This window comes from Ailuropoda melanoleuca, chromosome 1 (genome assembly GCF_002007445.2).
Source record: "Ailuropoda melanoleuca isolate Jingjing chromosome 1, ASM200744v2, whole genome shotgun sequence".
NCBI classification, from domain to species: domain Eukaryota; kingdom Metazoa; phylum Chordata; class Mammalia; order Carnivora; family Ursidae; genus Ailuropoda; species Ailuropoda melanoleuca.
Window position 1 is genome coordinate 52,402,539 of NC_048218.1, and position 25,038 is coordinate 52,427,576.

At 40.8% G+C, this 25,038-nt stretch overlaps 1 protein-coding gene across 1 annotated transcript in view; it reads right to left on the reverse strand.

The window, feature by feature from the left end:
- The window catches only part of MYH15 (myosin heavy chain 15), a 151,789-nt gene that overhangs the window by 106,305 nt on the left and 20,446 nt on the right, over positions 1–25,038 (reverse strand). Inside the window, 5 exon segments of the mRNA XM_034657888.1 lie at positions 2,194–2,312; positions 12,185–12,323; positions 13,624–13,727; positions 22,087–22,182; positions 22,272–22,335. Coding sequence (XP_034513779.1) covers positions 2,194–2,312; positions 12,185–12,323; positions 13,624–13,727; positions 22,087–22,182; positions 22,272–22,335 — 522 coding nt within the window.

The following is a 25,038-nucleotide window of genomic DNA, read 5'->3' on the forward strand; positions in this document are numbered from 1 at the left end:
AGCACCCGGGAGCAAGAATGCAAAACCCCTACCATGTGCAGGACACACTCACATCCGAAGGATCGTCCCATTCAAATGCCAGTCACCCCTCCACTGAGACACAGAGGAATTCCACCTCTTCACTGGGTGCTCAGAGAGGTGAAGAGGTTTGACCAAGGTCCCAGAGTTAGTCAGCATTCGAGCTGGAACCAAACTCTGTAAGTGTTAACACTGCAAGAATTTCTGCCATCTTTTGCAATTGTCATCAACAGAGCGTATACATCTCTATTCTTAGCAGTGGCAATTGTCTCTATAAAGTCAGTAAAATTCCTAAGAAAAGAAAAGCCTTACAGTGTGCTTTCTTACTCTCTCTCCAGGAGCGGGAGAAAGAGAAAGAGACAGAGAGGATGGAAGATGAGAATTTTTTTTTCTTTTAATGTTGGATAATAATACATTAGCTTGCTTCACTGGTTCTATTATAGAAAAGGCTGGTGGTAGCTCAGTTCCTGAGAACACAATATTAAAGAGGCGAAGGTTTGATTTCAGTCCTCCTCTGGGCTCATTAGTTTTACACAGAGCAAGTCCCTGTTCTATAATCATAGCGTGTCATGCATGCATGTCGTGGCAAATGTGTTAAAAAGCAGGAAACTGCCAAACACCCCTAACCTCACTACAAGCAATAGCTCAACTACTTGTCCTGCTGATCATGGTTCAAATTCAGCTCAATATTTAGTTTATGTTAATGTCTATGGAGCACCCACTACTTGCAGGGCACTGTGCTAGGGACCAAGGGCACCGGAATGAATGAATCACAGTCCACGGCCTCAAGGAGGTCCGGTGAGGAGGGAGAGCAAAAATGGAAACTGATGCGCTCAGTCTAGTATTATGATAGAGGTTGGATTATTGATTGAGAAAGTTAAACTAGGAGTTGACTGAAATGTTTTAACTAACATAATCACACCAGATGCTTTAATAGACCAAAAAGAATTTTGTCATCAAAATAACTGTCTTCTATCACAAATTTGTACATTTGTCTATTGCATTTTCAGATAGAAAATGTATGTAGAGTAAGACAATCTAAATGTCACCTGCATATTAGCCGTGTGCCCTTTGCAATGTCACTTATGTTATTATGTTCCCTAACCCTCAGATTCCCCAACTGGGAAAACGTCAGTGTGTCTGCCCTACTTACCTCTGAGTATTGTTATAAGAACAGAAGGAGACAATGCCTGCGATTGGACCTTCCCTTTTTCCAGAAAGATGACATTTCTCAGCGCCCCGTAGCTAGGTCATCTGATAATTTTCACCACTAGAATATTAGTGGAAATGACATCACTTCTCGCCCCAGCAGTTAAGGTGGTGCACTTTTTCTACAATGATCTGTTCGGCACGTGCAGCCACTTTGGAGGCCACGTGGTTCAGGAGGCAGAAGTGCAGTATGGAAGAAGACTGTCCAATCTGTACTGGGCTTGATGGAAGGAAGGAATGTTTAGGTCACTGTCAGCTGAGATTTCAGCGTGTATGTGTTACTGCAGCATGGCGATCACACACTGATTAATAGGCATTAGAGACGTGAATTATTATTTTGAAATGCACTAGCATACTTAGATGGTCTCATTACCCGGCAGCCCTGGCAACATTTACTGCATTCTGACAAAGCCTCAGGATCAGCAGTCCTCAGAGCGCTTGTTATTTTATCATTAAAACATTCTCCTGGATGCTGCACAAAGCCTACGTGACCTTCCATCTCTCATTTCTGCTCTCAACACCCCTCCTTCAAATATTAACTTCAGCCTGTATTTTAAAACCCTAACTCAACTACCGTGCCTGTTACTCTAAAAAGTCAATATTCCAAACAGGTGGGGGATGCCAATTTGCCAGTTTTACCCATGTCAGAGTTCATAGCTTTGAAAGCTTCTTAGCTGGACAAGAGAGCTGATGGTCACAAGTAAAGGGCTTGCCTCAACCTACAAAGAGACTTGTTACCTATGGGAAAAGTATCAAACTTTATATTAAGAATCTGGAAAGATGCTTAACACAAGAGCATTTACTGTGGTATGCATCCCAAGTGAAAACACTCACAGGAGCTCTTCCATGCTTTTTTAGAGAAGCTCTTGTTCCAAACATCATCAGAAGCTGAAAAATAACAAGTACAATATATATACAATTATTACAAGATCATAGAGTCACAACGTCCTGAAAATATCACCTTACCTGTTCTACATTTTGACTTCTAGTAACATATTCATTGCCAATTTTTATTCTAGGATAGATCAAGCCCTTCACCAACTCAGAGGAATTAATGCCCATGAGGAAAGCAGTTTTGTCAGCACCTGGTCAGAAGAAAGGAAGGAAGGCAAGGAGGGAAAGGGGGAGAGAGGAAGAGGGGAGGAGGGAAGGGGGGAGAAGGGAAAGGAAAACACCATTAAAATTCATTCCACTATAACCAGAGGGGAGGGTATGTTTAGATGGATGTAGCAAAGTAGACCGTAGTTCTGAAATAAAATGCCTGAATCCTAAATGTTTAAAAGACTCCAGTTCTTGGAAATGCAAATCAAACCACAATGAAATGCCACTTCACACCCACTAGACTTGCTATGATCAAAAAGACAGACAATAACAAGTGCTGGTGAAGGTGTGGAGAAACTGAAACCATCACACATTGTTGGTTGGAACGTAGCATGGTAGAGCCACTAAGGAAAACAGTTTGGCAGCTACTGAAAAGTTAGAGTTACTCTAGGAATCAGAAATTCTACTGCCGGGTATGGACCTAATAGAAGTGAAAGCATATGTTCATACAAAAAAATCACACACAAATATTTCTAGCAACATTATTCATAACAGTCAAAAGTGGAAAAAAGCCAAACGTCCATCAACTGATGAATGGATAAACAAAATGCAGTGTATAGATACAACAGAAACTTTTTCAGCCATTAAAAGGGAATGAAGTATTAATGCATGCTACGACAGGGATCAAACTTGAAAATGTTATGCTAAGTGAAAGAAGACAGAAACAAAAGGCCACACATTATGTGATTCCAATTATATGAACTGTCCAGAATAGGTAAATCCAAAGAACAGAAAGTAGCCCCTGTGCTTGTTAGAGAGAGAAGGGGATGGGGGGAAACTACCAGAGGGTATAGGATTCTTTTTGTTATTTTTTTCTCAAGCTTTTATTTAAATTCCAGTTATTTACAATACAGCATAATTCTGGTTTCAATTCTGGTATATTGGATTCTTTTTGAAGTAATGGAATGTTCTGGAATTAGGTAGTGGTAAACTCACTGAGCTGTATACTTTGAAATGGCGCATTTTCTGGCATGTGAATTATATACCTCATTGTAAAAAGAATCTACTTCTTGGTACTGGCCTCTTCTGAAAAGAAATATTTATCTGGCAGACATGGAAAATCTCATCTTTATTATTTGCCTATTTTTTCCTTCTACATATGTACTTGTAGATTCTTTCAATGAAGCAGGGCCTTGGGCTATGTAATTTGGTAATTCAAGACAACCACCAACAATCAACCTAATTCAGGACACTTATCAAAATCCTTTCTTTGCCTGTGAAGTCTGTTTGCTCCATAGTGCCCTCTGCTGCCCGACAAGAGTACTTACAACCCACAAAAAGGCAGCATTCTAAAACAGTGCTTCCATTTTCTAAGGAAAGTGGGGGAAGAATGAGTGTTATCAGAAAGAGTGAATAAGCATGTATCACATCCTGTGCTTTTAAAAATGACGATAATACAAGAGACAGCACAGGCAAAAAGATATAAGCACATTTCCAATTGTAGATTTCTTCAGTTATCAAATAGGAATATTTCACTCCTCTGAAATTTCCAGCACATCCTATATTTTTAGATGAATTCTGATATATGCTAGTATATCTGATGTAGTCAGTTTATAAAATAATGTTTTATAAGAGAAGGAAATGCAGTCTTTCCTTACTTCACTAAGAAGTACAAGATTTCCTGAGCAATAACCACAGACAGGGAATAAACTAAAAACAAAAAACAATTAGAGAGCTAATATGTCCTTTGTATTATCTATATCCATTTCCTTTTGTGGGACTTTGAAATTTTCACAAAGGCTTAAAAAGCTTGAAATATTTATTTTCTTGTTAGCTAAAATCAATACACATTATACATACATTTCTACAAGCTGCACACCTACTCTATGTCAGTGATAATGGCCCAGGTACTCAGTTGCTATGAAACCTTTCAAAATGCAAAGCCTATTTGGGAAAATAAATGGAAAAATCAAAAGTAGAGCACATACGTTCATTCAATGCTGAGACATCCGTGTGAAGAGTGCCATGTTTGGAGACAAAAGCATAATTATTCCAAGTGGAGAATCTAGTGGATCAGAATCATGGCCTTTTTGCACTGGAAGGGACTTTAAAGAGCACATAAGCTAGAATGAAAATATTTAAAAGAAAGAGAGAACTGTAATATGTCTGACAAATTTGAGTGGAAATGAATACTAACTGACAATGTGAAAAATGAACAATTCCACAGTATCTGTTCAGGGTGAAAAAAAAAAAAAAAGACAGGAGTTCACTTTTCTGGGCTTTGGAAGCTTTCAGATGGACAATACAGGTAATAATAGTCTCAAACTCATGCCTCCGTTTTCCAGTGTTGAGGACAGTCCTTTAAGTCTATTTTTATCCATGACCAAAGGAAACCCAAATTCTCTGTACAATACCCCACGTTAGGCTGTAACAGAAATAGCATCCAACATTACAGAATTATTTCCCACCCACTCCAGAGACAGTCGAGTGACTACAGAGAAGTAGTATACCTTGCATTTACCCTACAGGGTGTATCGTTACACAGTCTCCAGTTTTGTGTTGTGCTTTGTTTTGTTTAGACAGAAAACAATAGTCATCTTGTTCTAAAAAATAAATTCCTTCATCTGTACTGAGTTTCACAACCAGGGTGAAAATGGTTTAAGTCTATGAATATCTATCTGACATTCAGGAATTCTTTATTATGAACACAGCAAGGTCTGTAAACCTTTTTCATCATATGACCTGATGTGTTTTCAAAAGGGACTTTATGAAATTCCCACCATCATGCCTGAGGACCTTGCACATAAACCCATGGATTTTAATTAGGCTGTCTGATAGTTTAGCCAGAGCAGGTGTCCTCAAACATTGGCATGGATCAGAATAGCCTGGAGAGCTCATAAAGGCGCAAAGGACTCGGCTTGCTGAAGGTGGTTAGGGTCTGGGCCTGTTTTTATCAGGTTCCCCACGTGATTCTGATGTACGTGAAGATCTGAGAACAGAGTCCATATTATAGTGGCCCTCAAACTAGGCTGCACATTGGAGTGTCCTGGCAAGATGTCGAAACAGACAATGGTGCCTGGACCTACCCGGATTTGTCTGGGTGAGGCCTGAGCTCCAAAAATTTCAAAGCTTCGGGGGAGCCTGGGTGGCACAGCGGTTAAGCGTCTGCCTTCGGCTCAGGGCGTGATCCCGGCGTTATGGGATCGAGCCCCACATCAGGCTCAGCTGCTGGGAGCCTGCTTCTTCCTCTCCCACTCCCCCTGCTTGTGTTCCCTCTCTCACTGGCTGCCTCTATCTCTGTCAAATAAATAAAATCTTTAAAAAAAAAAATTCAAAGCTTCTTGGGTGAGTTCAATGTTAAGCAGAGTTTAAGAGCTACTGCCAGCTCTAGTAAATACATTTTTTAAAAGATTTTGTTTGTTTGTTTGTGAGAAAGAGAGAGAACACATGTGAGCAGGGGGAGGAGAGGAGTGGGAGGGAGATGGAGGGGGAAAGAATCTCAAGGAGACTCTGCACTGAGCATGGAGCCTGACACAGGGCTCAATCCCAGGACCCTGAGATCATGACCTGAGCCAAAACCAAGAGTCAGAGGCTTAACTGACTGAGCCACCCAGGCACCTCTAGTAAGTACATTTTGAAGTCAAGAAGACAGAATTAAGTCTGACTTTACCTGAAAACAAGTAAGGGGGTAGAGAAAAACAAAAGGCAATTTCCTCCAACTTTACAATTTCATCCTAGTTTAATCCCATATGTAAACAATCAGATATAAAGAAAGGAACAAAATCCAGTTTTGTCAATCCACAACCTGGCTAATGTGGAAGAGGGGTTAAAAGAATGACATTCAACTGTTAGCCTTTTTTGTAGGGTTATAACATTGTTTTCTGAGCTGTTCACATTTCCATAGTTTATTGAACAAAGTTTCCTGATCACTTGCCATGCGTAAGGCCTAAGTGCTAGAGGTTGTAGCAAGAGAGATAAACAAAATGAAAAGTTTGACATCAAGGAGTTTATAATCCACGATACTAAATAAAACAAACAAAAAATAACAAGTCAGTAAAACAAATGCTTATCAGAGACAAAGAGATCAATTATTATGAAAGTTTGAAAGAAGGAGAGATCCCTTCTGCACTGCCTGACCACGGAAGATTTCAAAAAGGAAATAGTATTTGATCTGAGCCTTGAAAGATGAGAAGGGTTTTGATAGGCAAACACAAGAAGAACAAGAATTTCTGAGACTGAACAGCATGACTTACAGGCACTACAGTAGGAGAGAGCCGGCTTGGTCAAAGACTGGACCGTGAAGTCAGGGAGGGAGCAATAAACTGAGAAAGGCGAGTGATTTCTGGTCACAGAAGACTTCTGATGTAATACTATAAGGTATTCATTGAGTAATGGGGAAATATTAAAGAGACTTTTAGCAAAGAAATGGCATAGAGTCAGGCTTCACAGTGATTAATTTTGTGCACATGTGCAAGACAGACCAGAGCAGGAAGGTAGAGAGAAAGTGAACCCATTGCAAGATGCCAAATGCAAGCTGCTGATGGTCTAAACTGGTAATAAGAAACGGGAAAAGACTGAGAAACGTGACCGAGAGCCTTCCAACCTGAGAAGCAGAGGAAGGAGCAGCATCGTGAATACAAACAGAGAAGTCAACAGGAAGACATCACATGGGAGGAGAAGAGGATATGAGTTTTAGTCATGCAGTTTAGGATACCAGGAAAATATGCAGTAGAAAGAAACGTGGGGTTGGCACTCAAGGAAGAGGCAAAGGCAAGAATACCCCCTTTGGTTTGGGCGCCCTCTCCCTTTCCACCCTCTTCATCTGTCTAGCTCCTTCAATCCTCCCTCCGTGGTTAACTGGGCGGAAAAAAATCACCAAAGCTTAATATATTCACAGCCCTTAGAAATCAGTAAGAAAAAGCCAATTTTCCCAACAAAAATGTTCTCAATTTTAAAAGTAAGCCAAGGATGGAAACGAAAATCCAAAAACAAAACAATGCAAATAGGTAACATATAAAAATTAACTTTATTAATATTTAAATATAAAACAAAAGCTGGCTACTTGGCAATAGAAAAATAACCGTTAATACTAGTGAACATAGTGAGACAGTTACTTTCAGATGCTGCTGATGGGAATACGAATGGGGAATATAAATGGGAATATAAATATAAATGGTAAAACATAGGGCAGCTTGAGAAAAAAATTGACTCTTAGAAGTTTATTCTAAGAAAATTATACATATCTTTGAAACTGTAAGGACATTCATCAAAATTTTGTTCATGATGAAATAAATCCAATATTTAATAATAAGACATATTTAAACTAATTACCCATACAGTGGGACATTTTGTAGCCATCTAAAAAGATATTGCAAAAGAGATGAAAGACGTTCACATATAATTTATTGAAAAAATCTCAGTATGAAACCTGAAGAGTATGAACATATATAGTTTATTTTTATAAGTTCCCTGTACATATTCAACTATAAAAACACATGAAAGATAGGTCCGGTGGCATTAACAGTGATTGTCCCCAAGTAAGTAGGATTCTTTTAAGAAATAATTATGTACTACCATGTACCAGGCCCTGTTTTAAAACCTAGAAATGCAGCACTGAACACACCAAATTAAGTCTGTGCTGTTATGGAGCTTATGTCTGATGGGGATTGAGAAGTAGGATGGTCAATTTTTTTAAAAAACTGTATGAATGACACAAAGAAAAAATATTCAGGGTAAGCAGATAGAGAGCGATAGGAAGATGTTGGGAGTGGTTAGGGAAAGCTTTTCTGGTAAGGTAACAAACATTTAAGAGGACACCTTAATAAAGTGAGGAAGTCAGCCATCATGCCTAGGAAAAAAGAGCTGCAGATAGGAAGAGGAGTCAGTGATAAAGTCCTGAAACAGGAGTGCTCACATGCTCTTAGAAGAGCTGAGAGATTAGTGGGGCTGAGAGAAGGGGAAATAGTAGGTGAAGGTTCTGTACCGTATTCTGAGGATAGGGGTCAGTGGGGGCTGGGGGGTGATTCCACACCAAGCAATTCTGTAACACCAGCTGGGTGTCCTACAATTCAACTCAGTTCTACCCACAGAGAGCATCAGATTCCATGGGTTAAGGGTCCAGTTCTACAAGACTGTGACTCCCCCACTTCAGATGCCAGGTGTAAGTCCAGGTTGTCTCTTGGGCTATTGACTCACAGGCTATAGATTCATGGCTCCAATGACCCCCTGCTTGGATTCAATTAATATGCTAGGGGTTCACAGAACTCAGAGGAACATTTTACTTACTATATCAACAGTTTATTATTAAAGATATAACTCCGGAACAAGCAGATGGTATAGAAGGCAGAGGGCAAGGTATAGGAAAAGAGTGCAGAGCTTCCATGCCCTCTCCATGCACAGTTCCCTCCCCAAATCTTCATGTGTTCACCAACCTGGAAGCTCTCCAAACCTGTCCTCTTGGGGTTTTATGGAGACTTCATTTCAAGGACATGACTGGTTAAATCATTGGCCATTGGTGATAGAAATCGATCTTTAGCCTTCTTCTCTCCCCTGGTGGAGGTGAAAGTTCCACCTGTCTAACCACAAGGTTAGTTCCTATGGTGATCAGCCCCCATCCTTAGGTACAGTCCAAAAGTCACCTCATTAACATAACAAAATCACCTGTATTGCTCTCATCACTTAGAAAATTCCAGGGGTTTTAAGAACTCTGGAACAAAGATCAAATACAATTTCTTTTATTATATATCACAGTATCATAGTAGCAGATGGGAATTAGAGAGATTTAGAAGTATCACAGAGGACAAGGAGGCTATGATGAGAACTTGGGGTTTAAGAAGTACCTGGGTGACTCAGTCAGTTGAGAGTCCAACTCTTGGTTCCAGCTCAGGTTATGCTCTCAAGGGCCTGGGATTGAGCCCCTCATTGGGCTCTGTGCTCAGGATGGAGCCTGCTTGAGGATTCTTTCTCTCCCTCTTCCTCTGTCCCTCCCAGGGCTTGTACACACACACACACACACACACACACACACACACAAACACACACTCTCTCTCTCTCTCTCAAATAAATAAATCTTTAAAAAAGGGGGGGCTTGTGGTTTAAGTAAGATGGGAGCTATTGATGAGTCTAGAGTGAGGAGAAGACATGAACTGACTTATACTATGAAAGGATCACCCCTGGCTGTTCTGTGCGAAACTATCAGTAATAAGACAAGAGTCAAGACAGAGACCAATAAAGAAGCTATTGCAATAATCTGGTAAGAAACAATGGTTCAGGCGAGATGGTAACACTGGACTTGGTCATGGTGAGTAAGTGATGATGAGTTTTACATATATTTAAAGGTGGACACAGTAAGGCAGAGACAAAGGAGTTCAGGAGGATGCCAAGAGTCAGGGCAACTGAGAGAATCCAGTTGACATTTACTAAAAACTGAGAAACGAAGGTTGGTAGTTGGGGCAGAGTGAGATGAAGAGTTAAATTCTATACATGTTAAATTTGAGATGATCACCTAAGCAACGAGCAAAGATTCAAGGATGGAGCCCAGCATCCCGACAGCAGTTGGAAGGAGGAAAGATGAGGATGCTCCAGCAAAGACTCTGAGGACGAGCCACTGGGGAGACTGGATGACATTATGCGCATCACTTTCTTATATGTATTTTATGATAACTAAGTATGCTTAGCTTTCATAATGAAAACAATTCCTCAAAAAACTGTTTCAAACAGTGGAAAAAGAAAAAAAGACAAAAACCACAAATAAAAGTGACATATAAGATGTCACAAAAGCATATATTTTAATAGGTTAATATAGAAGAGGTTTACGTAAGTCACAGGTCCTTCACTGCATTCTTTTTTTTTTTTTTNTTTTTTTTTTTTTAAAGATTTTATTTATTTATTTGACAGAGATAGAGACAGCCAGCGAGAGAGGGAACACAAGCAGGGGGAGAGGGAGAGGAAGAAGCAGGCTCATAGCAGAGGAGCCTGATGTGGGGCTCGATCCCACAACGCTGGGATCACGCCCTGAGCTGAAGGCAGACGCTTAACCACTATGCCACCCAGGCGCCCCCCTTCACTGCATTCTTATCCGTGCTCAAGTGTTCTCTTCCCTGAGGGGATTTTCTGACCACTCTGTCTACAAGAACCCCCTAACCCCTATTATTCTTTATTCTTCTGCTCTGCTTTATTTTTTTCATGATGTCTATTCGTCTGTTTATGTATACCATCTATCTCCCACACTAGGCAGTCAAGACAGGGATGATATCATGTTCACAGGTTTATCCCCAGCAGAATAGTGCCTGGTCTGTGCACTGGCCTCAAAGATTATCTGATGAACAATAATAATAAAAAAAAAAAAAAAAAAAAAAAAAAAAAGAAAACAAGTAACCCAATTCAAAAATGAGCAAAGTACTTGATACTGATATTTCTCCAAAGAAGATATATAAATGGCCAATACGGACATGAAAAAATACTCAACATCACTAATCATCAGGAAATGCAAATAAAACCACAACAAGATACTACCTTATACCCATTAGGATGGCTATTATTTTAAAAAAATTTTAATAGGAAATGATAAATGTCGACGAGTATGTGGAGAAATTGAAATCATATGCATTGCTGGTGGGAATGTGAAATGATGAAGCCACTTTGGAAAACAGTATGGTATGGTTCCTCAAAAAAATTTGACAGAGAATTACCATTTAATCCAGCAAGTCCATCTCTGGGCATGTATGAAAGAATTGAATGCAGGGACTTGAATAGATATTCAAACACCAATGATCACAACAGCATTAATCACAGTAGTGAAAGGTAGAAGCAACTCAAGTGTCCATAAATGGATAAATGGATAAACAAATTGTGAAATATACATACAATGGAATATTATTCAGCTTTTGAAAGGAATGAAATTCTGACACAAACTATAACAGGGATGAATCTTGAAGACATTATGCTAGGGAAATAAGCCAGGTATGGAAAGACAAATACTGTAGGATCCCACTTACCGGAGATACCTAGAGTAGGCAAATTCACAGAGACAGAAGGCAGAATAATGGTTGAGAGGGGTTAAGAAAGGGGGGTAACAGGGAGTTATTAATAGGTACAGAGTTTCAGTTTGGGATGATGAAAAAGTTCTGGAGATGGATACTTGTGATGGTTGCACAACACTGTGAATGTGCTTAATATCTCCGAACTATACGCTTAAAAACAACTAAAATGGTAAACTTGATATTATGTATATTTTACCCCAACTGAAAATATAAAATTTTTAAAAATTATTTGTTGAAAGATTTGAATGAATGGGTTTTCTCCTTTGTGTTTCAGTGGCCAGGAATTTAAATATTAAATGAAATAATTATAATCACTATGCTTCCTTCTTTTCATAACTGTGATTTTCTATTTTAATGTTCATTCTAGACAGACGATTCATTGTAAGATGCCTCAAATCTTTTTGATAAGCAGGCAAGACTATAGATTTTTTCATGTGAATAAAAAACAAAGGGAGATGAAGTCATTGAGGTCTCAACCCAATGGAAACTCCACCTTTGGAGTTCTAAAGATCTTTGTCCACACCTCCATTATGTCACTTCATACATCTTCTGGTAATTTGCTCCTTTCTGTTTTTCTCGGCAGGCTATGTGCTGACAGCAGGGCTATCTCCTTGTCAAGCTTATATTACCCACATTTAGCAAATTTACTGGTGTTGTCAATAATTAAGGAATGCTTCTCATTCCGAGATACAAGAATTATACATCAGAATGGTGGTTAAGAGAATAAATTTTGAAGAACAGTAACCGAGGGAGATTGCTGATCAGTTTCAACATTTTCAAAAACCAAGAAGGGAGGTAACTGCAAGGAAAAGAGAGCAGACCTGGGGTCGGGGAACTGAAGAGAGTATATGCCATGGCCTCAAAGTAATTCTTACTTTCTGTGCCATCTGCTTCCACTTGCTCTTCTCTGGGTTTCTGTTTAAATTTCATGTTTCCAAAGTGCATGATGGCTCCAATGAGTTTATAGGATCCATGCTTCTCATCAGGAAGAAAGCCCAAGATGTCCATGGCCCGCTGTAAAAAGAGAAACAGATGGCCATGTCTTCATTTGCCTAATGGCTGCAGTAAGCACCTCACCCCCACTGTGTGTCACACCTCCCTCCACTCCACGGGCTGTCAAAGGGAATGAAACAGATCGCCACAGCCCGAGGTGTGACAGCTCTGTTCAAAGCAATCCAAATCGGCCCTGTTGGCACTTGGTCACCCGCAGTCTGCTTATCCCTTTAAAAGGGAATTAGGAAGGCTTGTTTAACTTCCAGTAGCTTTAGAACTTTCCTTGGATGCTCTGCTCCCCTCCTCTCCCTTCCAGCCATTGATCATTAACTGGCTCTATGAGGTAAATTATTTTCCTCCCATCGTTATGGCAGAAAGTAGCACCATATCCGATGGGTTGCTTATTGGGGCGGTTCCCATATATCCCCCCAACTTTATTCAAAGACTGGCAAAGGGAAGCGGTCCAGAAAAGAAAAAACCATGGCACCCAAGCACCAAACCCTAAGAAGCCGTTGCACGTGATAAGATGTGTATTTTCACACACTCGCTTCACATGGTAAGATGTGTCTTCTTACACACTCCCAGAGGATAGAAATCACTACAGTCTCTCTAGTGGTTAATTTAGAATATGTATCAAGAGACTATAAAAAATTCATAATCCTTGCCTAGTAATTTCACTTTGGGGAATCTAGCATAAGGTGAATCTAATATATGGAAAAAGTATTTACCTACAAAGATATTTACCACAGTAGAAAACAGAACAGAAAATCTTTGAGTCTAACAACAGGAGAATGGCTAACTATAGTTACTACACTACAGGACACATGTCTGGTAAAATATTAAGTATTCATTCAATGTTTATGAAGAGTTTGTAAGAGCACTGAAAATGCTTATATTACAGGATTAATCAAAAAAGCAAACTGTATACTGAATAGTATATGCAGTGTGATTGTGATCTTTAATTAAAAAAAAAAAAAACACCAAACCAACTATATAGCAGCAACCCCAAATAGAAAGGAAAAAAAAAAAAAAAGAATGAAGACTACAAAGACCTGTTGTACCAAATAAAAACAGTGGTTGCCACTGCATTGAAATGTCTTCCTATCTTTCCAAATGTTCCAAAGTTACCATACTTGCAATGTGTACTTTTGCAGTAAGTAAGTAAACTTTGGACAGACACAGACTTAGAGGGACTCCTTACACCCTCCACCCCCAAGGGAAGGAGAGTGACTTCTCCAGGACCCTTTAGAAGAAGCACCTGAAAGGCTTTCTCTTCTCATTTTCATTACCAAACTTTGCTCTGATAACTAATGAGCCTCACGTCGGTGGCCAGCAATTCTCCAGCATCATCCCGGCTGTCCACAGCAAGTACTCCATGAGAGCAAAACGGAAAGTCAGAGGGATTTCCAGACACCAGGAGCATGTCTGCAGTGGGAAAACCATCCGTTAAACAGTTAAAGAAATCCGCAAGGCTCTAGAAAATAATTGACCGATATTCACAGTTTACTCGTACAGCTGATAGCACACTTGTAAACAAGCCAAAATAAAATCCATATTCTACAGCCAAACCTCTGAAATCAAATTTTGCCCTCTATTAACTTGTCAGTCATGTGTTAATGCCTCCCAAGAGAAGACCAGGCAGACCAAATCCAAACGCAGATTCAATCGCTGCAGCTTGAATTGGTGTGAAAAAAAAAAATAGATTAATGCATGTTGGCAAAACTTTGAAAACAGGAATTTGGCCTAGACACACGGTTGAGGGCGGAGGACAAAAAATGTTTTGTAAAATTATAAGTATAACAGGGCTGAGTTTCGAAGGCTAGGAAGCGGGCAGACCCTGGAGTTGAGCGCCCCGGGAGCATTAGCAATGTGATCCGGTCCTATCACATCCTCCCTCTTAGGAGGCTGAGGCTGTCTTTCAAGGAATCCATAAATCAGCGTCTGTGTTCAGCGCTGCACCACTGATGTGTCTAAGACTCCTGACATGATTCACTTCGTCAGGAAACATAATGCAGGCGGAAGCTAAGGCAGGCTGTCAGGAGCACATCAGCAACGGACTTGGCCAAATCACATTAACCGCTTAATGCCTCACACTTGCTCCCAGGGAAGTTTCTCTGAGCCGATCTGATTTTTGTATTTATCATTCAGTGAGGTGAAGCTGCTATCCTCAAACCCCAAATCTCAGAAACAAATTGCACTTTGTGAATGTTCATGGGAGCCGGGCTTGGAAATAACCCAGGTGTCCATCAGGAGTTAACAAACTCCTGTATGTCCATACCACACATTATTAGCACACAAAGAAATGAACTATGAATGTATGTGACAGCATGGAGGAATCTCAAAATAATGATGCGGAGATGAGCCAGACAAAAAGAGTATATACTGTGTGATTCCAACTTATAAAATTTGAGAAAAAGCAATCTAATCTACGGGGACAGAAAGCATATTAGTGGTTGCCAAAGGACTGGGTGAGGAGGGGAAGACTCAGAGGAGTGAGAAAGGGCAGAGGGGCAGTTACAAAAGATCATGAGAAAACTTTTGAACAGATATGTGCATTGTCCTGATGGCGGTGACGGTCTCACGGATATATACATACGTCAGCATTTACATTTATGTCGACAAAGATTCAATGAGGCTATTTTACAAAAGTTAAAAAGAAATTGGGCTAGCCCAAAGGAGATCAAGCTGAAGGCAAGTACTAGACATAAGATATATATATTTAATGTGTATTTAATAGAAATATAATCCTTAAATCCTTACTTGGATGATGATTCAAATGTCCCTGAAATGTTTATACTTCCCAAGAATTTCTTTGTGTTCTTTCTCATGTCTCACTTTCTATCAGGAAAAATTTGTTGAGCTCAAACAATGTGCCAGGCATTATTTTAAGTTTTAGAGATACATCAGTGGGGGGGAAAACATCCTGCCCCCATGAAGCTTCTATTCTAACAGGAGAGACAGAAATTTTAAAAATAAGTAAAATGTATGAAAATACATGAAATGTATGATGGTAATAAGTGTCATGGAGAAAAATAGCAGGGAAAGGGGGTAAAATGTATCAGCAACACAGGGATGCCTGGACGGCTGCATCAGTGAAGTGTGCAGCTCTTGATCGTGGGATTGTGAGTTTGAGACCCACGTTGGGTGTAGAGTTTACTTAAAAATAAAATCTTAAAAACAAAAAAGTGTTGGGGATACAGAGCTATAGGTTTCAATAGAGTGATCTGGGAAGTCCTCCATAAGGTGACATTTCAATAAAGACCTGCAAGAGTTGAGGGGGAAAATAAGTGGGGCAGAATGTTCCAGACAGAGAAGAGCAAATGCAAAGGCCCTGAGGTAGAAGTTTGCCTGGCATTCTGAGTGGTTAAGGATGGGTCAGGAAGGGGCAAATTAAGGAAGTGGGAATGAGTAGATTACGAGTCAGAGAAGCATCAAGAGGACAGATCATAAATCCTCACAGGCCAGGGTGAGGATTTGGGCATTTATGCTCTATGGGAGGTAGGAAGCCATTGAAGGTTTTTGAGCAGAATGACATCACCTGTTTTTTTTTTTTTTTAATTTACCATGGCTGCTGGATTAAAGACAGAGGGAGCAAGGATGGAAGCAGGAATATCAGGCAGAACACTGTTAAATAATCCAGGAGAGGGGCACCTGGGTGGCTCAGTCCATTAAGCATCTGCCTTCAGCTCAGGTCATGATCGCAGGGGCCTGGGATTGAGCCCCACATCGGGCCCTCTGCTTAGCACAGAGCCTGCTTCTCCCTCTGCCTGCTGTTCCCCCTACTTGTATGCTCACTTTTGCATGCTCTCTGTCAAATAAATAAATAAAATCTTAAAAAAAAAAAAAATCCAGGAGAGAGGTGATGGTATTTGACCAGGGTAGTAACAGCAGGAATGGTAAGGAAGTGCTCAGAGAGTGGATTTTGAAAGTAGATGGAACAGGTGAGACTAAGGTGGGAGAAACATATGAGTTCAAGGGCAGGTCTTAGGCACATTAAATTTGAGATGCTATAATGAATACATGCTATAACATGGAAGAATCTCAAAATAATTCTGCTGAGCGAAATAAGACAGACAAGAAAAGAGTTTGTATAATTCCATCTTACAAATTTCTAGAAATTTTGTTCTTTTAAAGTGTTTTATTTTTGTGTAAACTAAAAGGAAATTGACACAGTGAAATCACAAAAGACCTTAGGCATGCACGTTAACCTTGTTAACAGTTCTCCTACATGTGTCACTTTTCCATGGAATTTCCCTTAAGCATTTAAAACCCATAGTTTTTACTGTATATACAGCCTAAACCATAGCAATCTATGATTCTGTCATTTTACACTGCACAAAATCCTCAAAATATAGTGGTACCATAGGAAAAAAAATTCAGTCACAAGTAAATTCCATTGTAAGTCATTCATATAATTTGGCTCTTCTCCAAACTAAGTCAAGATATAAAAGAGCCAGTTAGCTAGGAGTCTGGAGTCCTAGAGAGAATGTGGACTCATGATTGAATTGTGAAAGTCATCAGATGGAAACGATCTTTAAAGCTGTCAGTCTAGATGAAGTCACCAGGAGACAGATGCAAGGACTGAGCCCCAGGCACTCTAAAGTTATAGGCCAGATGAGAGAGAGACCCACAGAGAAATACCCAGAGGTTTAGGGGAGAAACAAGGACGGTGGTGTGCCAGAAGCCAAGAGGAGAGATTCTCAAGGAGGAGGGAGTAATCAGTGGTGTCAAATACTGTCATGACTTTCAAGGTCAAGAAATGTCTGTATATTCTTCTACAAGACTCATTCATGGCTTTACTGATGACTCTCAAATCTTTATTTTCTGAGCTCCAGTCTTAGAACTCCAACTACTCACTAGACATTTCAGTGCAGATGGCCATAAGGAGCCTAAATCCAACACTACCAAAATGGAATCTATGATATTTTCCATGTCTGTCCTGAATCTATGCCTCTTCTGTGGTTCCTTATGCTGGTGAATGTCACTGCCTTACCCTGGCTAGACATGGAGGGGGGGGGGCGGGGCGTGAAACCTTGTCCTTTCACGGCTCAAATACAGACATCATTTCCATGTCTTTTGAATCAAAGTACTTACTTAATCTTTTTTCTCTAGAATAGGTAGGTATATGCTATGAGGAGGAGGTAAAGATATAAAAATAACATGGTCCTTTCCCTCAAGGAGGCTACAAGACTCCCACACCTTACCAGTGCAGGAAATGCTGTGTTTTTAGGGTGAGAGGATGTTTCAGTTGGATGTTTCAGTTCATACCAAAACAAAAAACAAACAAAAAAACCACACACACAACAACAAAACAAACTACCTTCTAAAATTGTTTTGCCAAAAATTAGCTTTTAGATCACTCTAAATTATAACCGTTCATATACCTTTCATTTTAGGTCATTTTTGTCATTACTTTCCATTATGTCATTTTTGATCATTTTCATTCTGGTTATAAGGACCAAAGGTGTTTTTTTGGCATTATTTTCTGTATGTAGGAATATAGGAAAACAGAAACCTAGAAAAACTTCTATTTGGCCAGGCCCAAATTAATGATAAGCTGAATTCAGAACATAGTCTGTAGTATTTCTGTTAGACTAGGCCACCTACCTACTCAAACCCATGTTTGTAACTATGATGGGAATTTCTTTCCTCCTTTGCCATAGACACAAGGAGGGTCTTGCTCCCACCCAAGCAGGCCCAACAAACAGACAAACACTATGAGACCAGAAAGAGTACCACGTGTCCAAGGTCTACAAGGCCAGGAGAAGGAAGGAGCCAACATTCAGGAGGGGGCCGTGAGTAAGGCCCCACAGTGGGCCCACATGCTACACACACACTCCTCCCACCACACCTCCCTGCTTGCAGACACATCATTTCTAGAAGTCATAAAGGACACCTAGTGGGCTTCTCCTTGCTCTCATAACCAGCAACGTGGCTGACGCACTGGCCCACCCGTTCACGGCAGCGGCTATAGTCAACGTGAAGTGGCAGCCCTTAGAAACGTTCAGACCACATGCACGAGTGTTCGAGGGACTCTGGAAGGCCTCTAGCTCGAAACATTTTCCCCACTGGGCCTTATCAGAATTTATTTTCAAGGAGCAATGAATTTTAATTGCATTGAGGCTTGAGGTTACCTCAGAGTACCATGTAAACAGAGATTCCTTTATTTAATTAATTTCCTTTCTATCAAGAGGAATGGCCCTGAAAGAATGTAAAAAAAAAAAAAAAAGGCAAACAAACAGTGAATACATTCTTGTGAGACACTATGAGGGCCAGGGAGACCGTCTAGGCCAGATAAGGCCCACACAGAAGATAGCTGACCAGGCTGTGGGCACGTGGAGAACCAGGGGAGCTTGTCAGGGGAGCTGGGGACCGCATAAAGAGGAGGCACGAGAGGATGCTAAAGGTAGAAGTCAACTGCTTCACGACTTCAAAAACTGCAGGTATCAACCTTCATAGGGTTCACTTCTAGATCCCACTGTTCAGTAGGAGATGCAAAGAGCCCGTGAAGAGTATTTTATCATTCAAAGCTTTGTTTTACATGTCTTCCTGATATTAAATTTTACTTTCTGCATGGCTAAATGTTCTCCAAGACTCAGCTGAGTTCCCTATGAAAAGGAGCAAAGCTGACATTGGCCAAAAAACCTCTTAAAATCACAAAGTCCTGTAGTTAGTACCTCTATGCCACATCACCCATCATTACCTGTTTCTCACACTGCCATGTACAGCTGAAGAGGTTGTACACTGCCCAACTCCACAGAGAATCATTCACATAGTCTACAGTTTGAATAGCATTCTCTAGAGTTGGGCAGGGCACAGTCTGCACCACCACACACAAATCTTGTTCCTCCTAACAACCAGTGGGGAGGAAGGGAGTAAAGATAGGAGACCAGTTCAAGAGACACCTAATGGGTTAAGGGAGTACAATTTAATATGTTCCGGAATAGGAGATCCAGATGCCGACAATTTCTCTCCCCAGAGGCCTTCAGGCTGCTAGTAGACAGGTCAGGTGCACCTCTCAGCAACCACCACTATACGTTACTGTCCCGTACTAAAGTGAGGACCCAGGGCAGTAGGCAAAACGTCAAAGATTCCAAGACACAAGGACATGTTTTCTGACGCCTCACCCTAAAGTTCATACACCAGTTGAATAACAAGAATGGGTACAATAAATAAACAGACAAAAAAATAGACAAAGAAGAGGAGAAAAATAGGAAGGTATATGCAGGACCGAGCCATCCAGCGGGCATTAAGAACAGGAATTTCAAGGAGCCATATTTGAGGGGACCAAGGAAGTGGGTTTTAGCCATGCCTTGAACAAGGGCCAGTCTAAACTGAAAGGTATAGGGAGGAGGGATGTTCCAGACCATGTAAGGACTAGTTGGGGACTGGCCCTGGGATAACACATCACCCCATTCCTCGGTTCCTTCCATGAGTGGCCGGCCTCTTGACCTACTTTATAGTACTGACAAGCACTTCTGTTTTAGAAAATTTGGACATAATTGTTTCTAAGGTGTGTTCTCTTGTAACAATCTTCAGGACACTCTGAAGCTCTCCTTTGGCAAACATGAATAAAAAGAGTTCAAATTCTAAAATGTCCCAAAGGATGACCAGTGCTGCGGAGAACAAGGGGACTGACAATACCCAAATCAGACCACCAGATGTCAGTCTTCGTACGGTAATCAATCTTGGCAGCCCCCAAAGACCCGCTCAATGACTTCAACGTAAGCCTGCATTTTCCACAGCAGCTCAGAGCCTTCAGACAGTTCTATTAGTAAACAGAGATGCCCCCCCAAATCTCACAGTCCCTGCTGGTACCCACATCGGACCCTGACTGTCAGGTGACTTGCACACAGAGAAATCTGTGCTAAGAACGGTAGATGTGGCAGGGCTAACCAAAGGAAGATCCAAAAAAAAAAAAAAAAAAATCTGTTCCAGGTTAGGTAGAGGGGTGGGAAGGAGAACAGCTGCTGTGTTCGTATCGCCAATTGCACCTGTGACAAAAATCATTGTCCAGTTTGCAGAGTTTGGCCCATTCGGTGAGGTCACTTTGAAGCAGAAGGCCATGTAGTCAAACCACCACTAAGTGTATAATTCACAAACTTCATCTAGCATACGAGGCTGGGGGATTCGGTCCCCATTAATTTGCTCACCCGGATCTTTGATCTCATCACAAAGCCAGTCCTGTGGGAGCATCGTCGTCCTCAGTGGTTTACTTCATACGCAAGACCTTTGCAATCCAATCAGCTTGTCATTCTCCCCTTCCAATGACTTCCCATACTCTGCCTTAGGGTGCAAGGTGCTGCCTGATATGGCCCTGCCCACCTCCCCCCTACATTACCGTCTTCTCTCCACCAACTGCAATGCCAGTTTGCTATTTCAAGAATAAACCAAATGCCTTCCTGCCTCAGGGCCTTTGCTCTTACTGTTCCCTCTTCCTGGAACTTTTCCTGGAAATCTTGCCTGCTGAATCACTTACTCATTCAGGTGTCTGCAAGAATATTGCCTACTCAGAGAGATCTTGCCCAACCATTCCATCTAAAATATAACCACCTACTACTCTACCAAGCCCAAATTCACTCTGTCTTCTCACCCTACATTTTTTGTAGACCTACCATTCTCTAAAATCATATATGTCTTTGTTTACTTGTTTATTACTTGTCTCCCATACTAGAATGTAAGCTCATGGGGGCAGGGACCTGGTAGTCTTATTTATTTTCCAAACCCCATGCTTAAAAAAGCGGTGCCTGGTGCATACACAGCAGTCCCACAATAAATATTTGTTGAGTGACTACATGAAGTTCATTCTCTTACCCCACAACTTACTTTTCTATTTCTCTTCATGGCACTATCTTTATCCTGGTCAAATTATAAAACTTGAGAGTATTTTCAACTCATCACTCTCCCTCATTCCTACATTCAGCCATGACTAAGTCCTGTCTATTCTTCTGTGAATCCATCGCTTTTCTCCCATTCCCACAGACACAGCCTTACACAATGCCTTGTCATCTCACACCAGGTCTGTAGTGCCTTCCCTCTAGATCTCTACCTTCCATCCGTCTTGCCCACCACACCAGCGTACTTGCCGCTGCTCAGCAAATCATGACCTCCTATTACCTCACCCCTGTAACATCCCTCCCAACTCCTTGAGTTCAGAAACCATCAGAATAAAATCTCCACTATTCCTCTATGCAAATCCTTTCCTCCAGTCAACCTGATCTCTCTGCTCCCTGATCTTGTTCTGCCCTTTCCTGCCACTGTACCCCCTGTTCCTCCCATAGGAAATACCCTCCACTCATTACTCCAGTTAAATCCCCTTCCTATCCTTCATACCTCAACCCAAAACGTCCCTTCTTTATAAAACTCCCATTGACCACTACAGACCATGGCAGTGACTCCCACTTCTGGCCTCTTGTCTATACCACCCATGGGGTTCTAATCTTCTAATCATTGAAGGCCTTAAATTATCTAATATTTTTACACACATTCTCATACATACACACACACACACACACACACACACACACACACACACACACACATTCATTTATATCTTCTGGGCATCCTACCCACTTCAAACACTACCAAATTGGAAAAACATTTCTCTCTAGCAATATAAAATTATAGAACATTGGTTTTATAATTGGCTTAATAATCGTGTACCTTTTAGGATAAATAAACTGAGTTCTTAAAAGACTTATTAAACGATACTTTTCCAGGTCCAAGAATCTGACCTCTGTCTCTTGTTTTAGAATGTCCCTCAGCTGCAGAATAATACACTTACTGTGAAGTTCTTTATTTCCAGACAGAATTTGATAGAATATGTGGTAGTTCCTCTCTCCAGGCTGCTGGAAAATCACTTGGGATTTTTCAAGCAAATCTGCAGGATGAAGAAAGGATAAAGATTCATACTCAGGTGCTCCTGCAAACTTAGAAGAAAAGTAATCAAAGAGTGCAGTGGCTACTTACAAACGTCGAAGTCTGCAGACGACAGCTTGCCTCTGGCACAAAAGTGCATCCTGATGAATTTGCCCTAGGTGGACATAAAACAGTCTCCTATTGAAACATTCCAAACGGTTGCAATGGCTTTATTATACACATTACTCCCAAAGGGACGACTAGTTTAAAGTTAAAAGAAAAATGCAACATGGGCCTGAAATGGCACCAGATAATGCTGGGAGGAAGCTAGAATGGTCACCAAGACTAGCAGTGGTCCTGGATTCTAGTGTCAGACCTGCCAACGTCTAGCTGTGTGTTCTTGTGTGTGTTACTGAATCTCTCTGGGCCTCAGTGTTCTTACCTAAAGAATGAGAAAAATAATATCTGTTGAGTATATTCTTTCATTTATTCAGCAAACATTCACTGAGCACCTATGACCATCCAGGAAACCTATTAGGCCCTGGACATATCACATTAGAAAAATAGATGCAGTCCCTACTCTTCTAGATTCTAGGTGTAAGCAGCTAACACCATGGCATGAACGCAGGAACATTTGGTGATTCTTGAATCCTAAAGAAAAGCCAGTTGTGCAGTAGTTGAGCGAGTCTGGAGAGGCAGAAAACAGAGTCTGTGAGGTAGACAGGCACCAGGCACCCTATCACGTAGGCCTTACTGTCCACAGGAAGGAGTAGGGTTTATTTTATGTGTGCTCAGAAGACAGTGGGAGATTTTAAGCAAAGGAATGATGTGATTAGATTTATGTTTTTAAACACTACTTTGGCATAAATAATAGATGGGGCTCCCTTCCTTTCATCTCATGAAAAGCCATAAGCTGGATCTAGCAGGAAAAAAAGGCTGCCCAAGGAGACAGAGCCCACGTGAGAAGCCCGGTGCAGTGAAGGAGGCAGTCAGCGGCAGCCGGAGCTTGCAGGAGGAGGAGGATGGCCAGGCGGAGGACAGGCTGGCGGGGGTCATCCATGCAAGGAAGGAGACAGAGCAGGACTACGGCCGGGCAAGGGAAGGAGAGTGTCAACAAATAGGGAGATTGAGCCATTCAGTTAACAAACATAGGATAACGGGAACCATACACACAGACACACATGTGTAAGTACACATACACGTGCATTTATACACATACATATATGCGCAGTATTAACTGAAATAACCTGGATTTCTGGATTTTTTTGGACCCCTTTTACTCTCTTTCCCTTCTCCTCCTCCCTTCCTCCTCCTTCCTTCCATTCATCCATCTTTGCTTCTCTACTTTTCTCTACAATCATCTTACTTTGCTTCTCTACTTTTTTCTTCTACCTGCCAACTTTTTTCTCATTCTTGTTCTTTTTCAATTGCTTTCTTTCCTCCTTATTTATCTTTCTTTCCACTTGCTGTTCTTTCCTTTCTTCCTTTCCTTCTGCTTTTTCCTTTCTTTCATCTTCCTTTTTTTCCCCTTCCCTCCCTTCTTTCCTTTTCCCCTCTTTTTTCAGCTTTCTTTTTTTCGTATTTCAGCAGAAAATCCCTTTGCATTCTAACCAATCCCAAAACCAGCAGTTCTTTTACGGACCAGTATTACCCCCTGCTGTGCAGCCAGACCTCCAAGCAGATGTAAGAGCAGACAGGGCAGCACTAAGGCCCTGGATGGAAACCAGCATGAGGCTGTTATTTAATTGTGCCCAAGGATTCCAACAGGAAATCTCCTGCAAATTTCCTTGTAAATTATACTGTGGCTCCCTGCCACATTTTTGTCATAAATGGGTTTGTGAAACTAAGGTTTAAAATTCAAATTTTTCCTCTATCCTGGGACTGCAAGTTATCAAAAGCTATTTTTAAAAATGTTTTCTCCCAATAAAAAAAAAAAAAAATCCCCAGTGGAAAATATGCAGAGGTAGGGGAGCCATAGGCAGGAGCAGAAACAATAATTGTACTAAGTGAATTAGGAAGTGCTTACTAAATTGACTTGTTATAAGGACTATAGGAAATTATGAAGGAAAAAGTACTTTCAACTCTGTAAAATGTAATGCAATATAAAGCATTATTAGAATTTGCTGGGTGAGCTTCCCTACTGGGAGTGGAAAGGAATTTGAAACTATTAAATATTGTCTTCCTGAAATTGACCAAACAATAGAAGCTTCTCTGGTGTATATTTATATGTAGTTTTAATTTTTTAATAATGAAACTGATCTCTTTCTTTTTTGAGGAATCCAACAATATTAGACCTTTTTTTTTTTTTTTTACTAACCGTTATTTATTTATTTATTTATTTTTGCAGGGTATGGTATTTTATTTTTTTTATTATATTATGTTAGTCAGCATACAGTACATCCCTGGTTTCTGATGTAAAGTTTGATGATTCATTAGTTGCATATAACACCCAGTGCACCATGCAACGTGCCCTCCTTACTACCCATCACCAGCCTATCCCATTCCCCCACCCTCTCCCCTCCCCTCTGAAGACCTCAGTTTGTTTCTCAGAGTCCATAGTCTCTCATGTTTCATTCCCCCTTCTGATTACCCCCCCTTTCTTTATCCCTTTCTTCCCCTACCGATCTTCCTAGTTCTTATGTTCCATACGTGAGAGAAATCATATGATAATTGTCTTTCTCAGCTTGACTTATTTCACTTAGCATTATCTCCTCCAGTGTCATCCATGTTGCAGCAAATGTTGAGAACTCGTTATTTTGATAGCTGAGTAATATTCCATTGTATTCCATTGCATATATGTATATATATAATCCAGTCATCTGTTGAAGAGCATCTCGGCTCCTTCCACGATTTAGCTATTGTGGACAATGCTGCTATG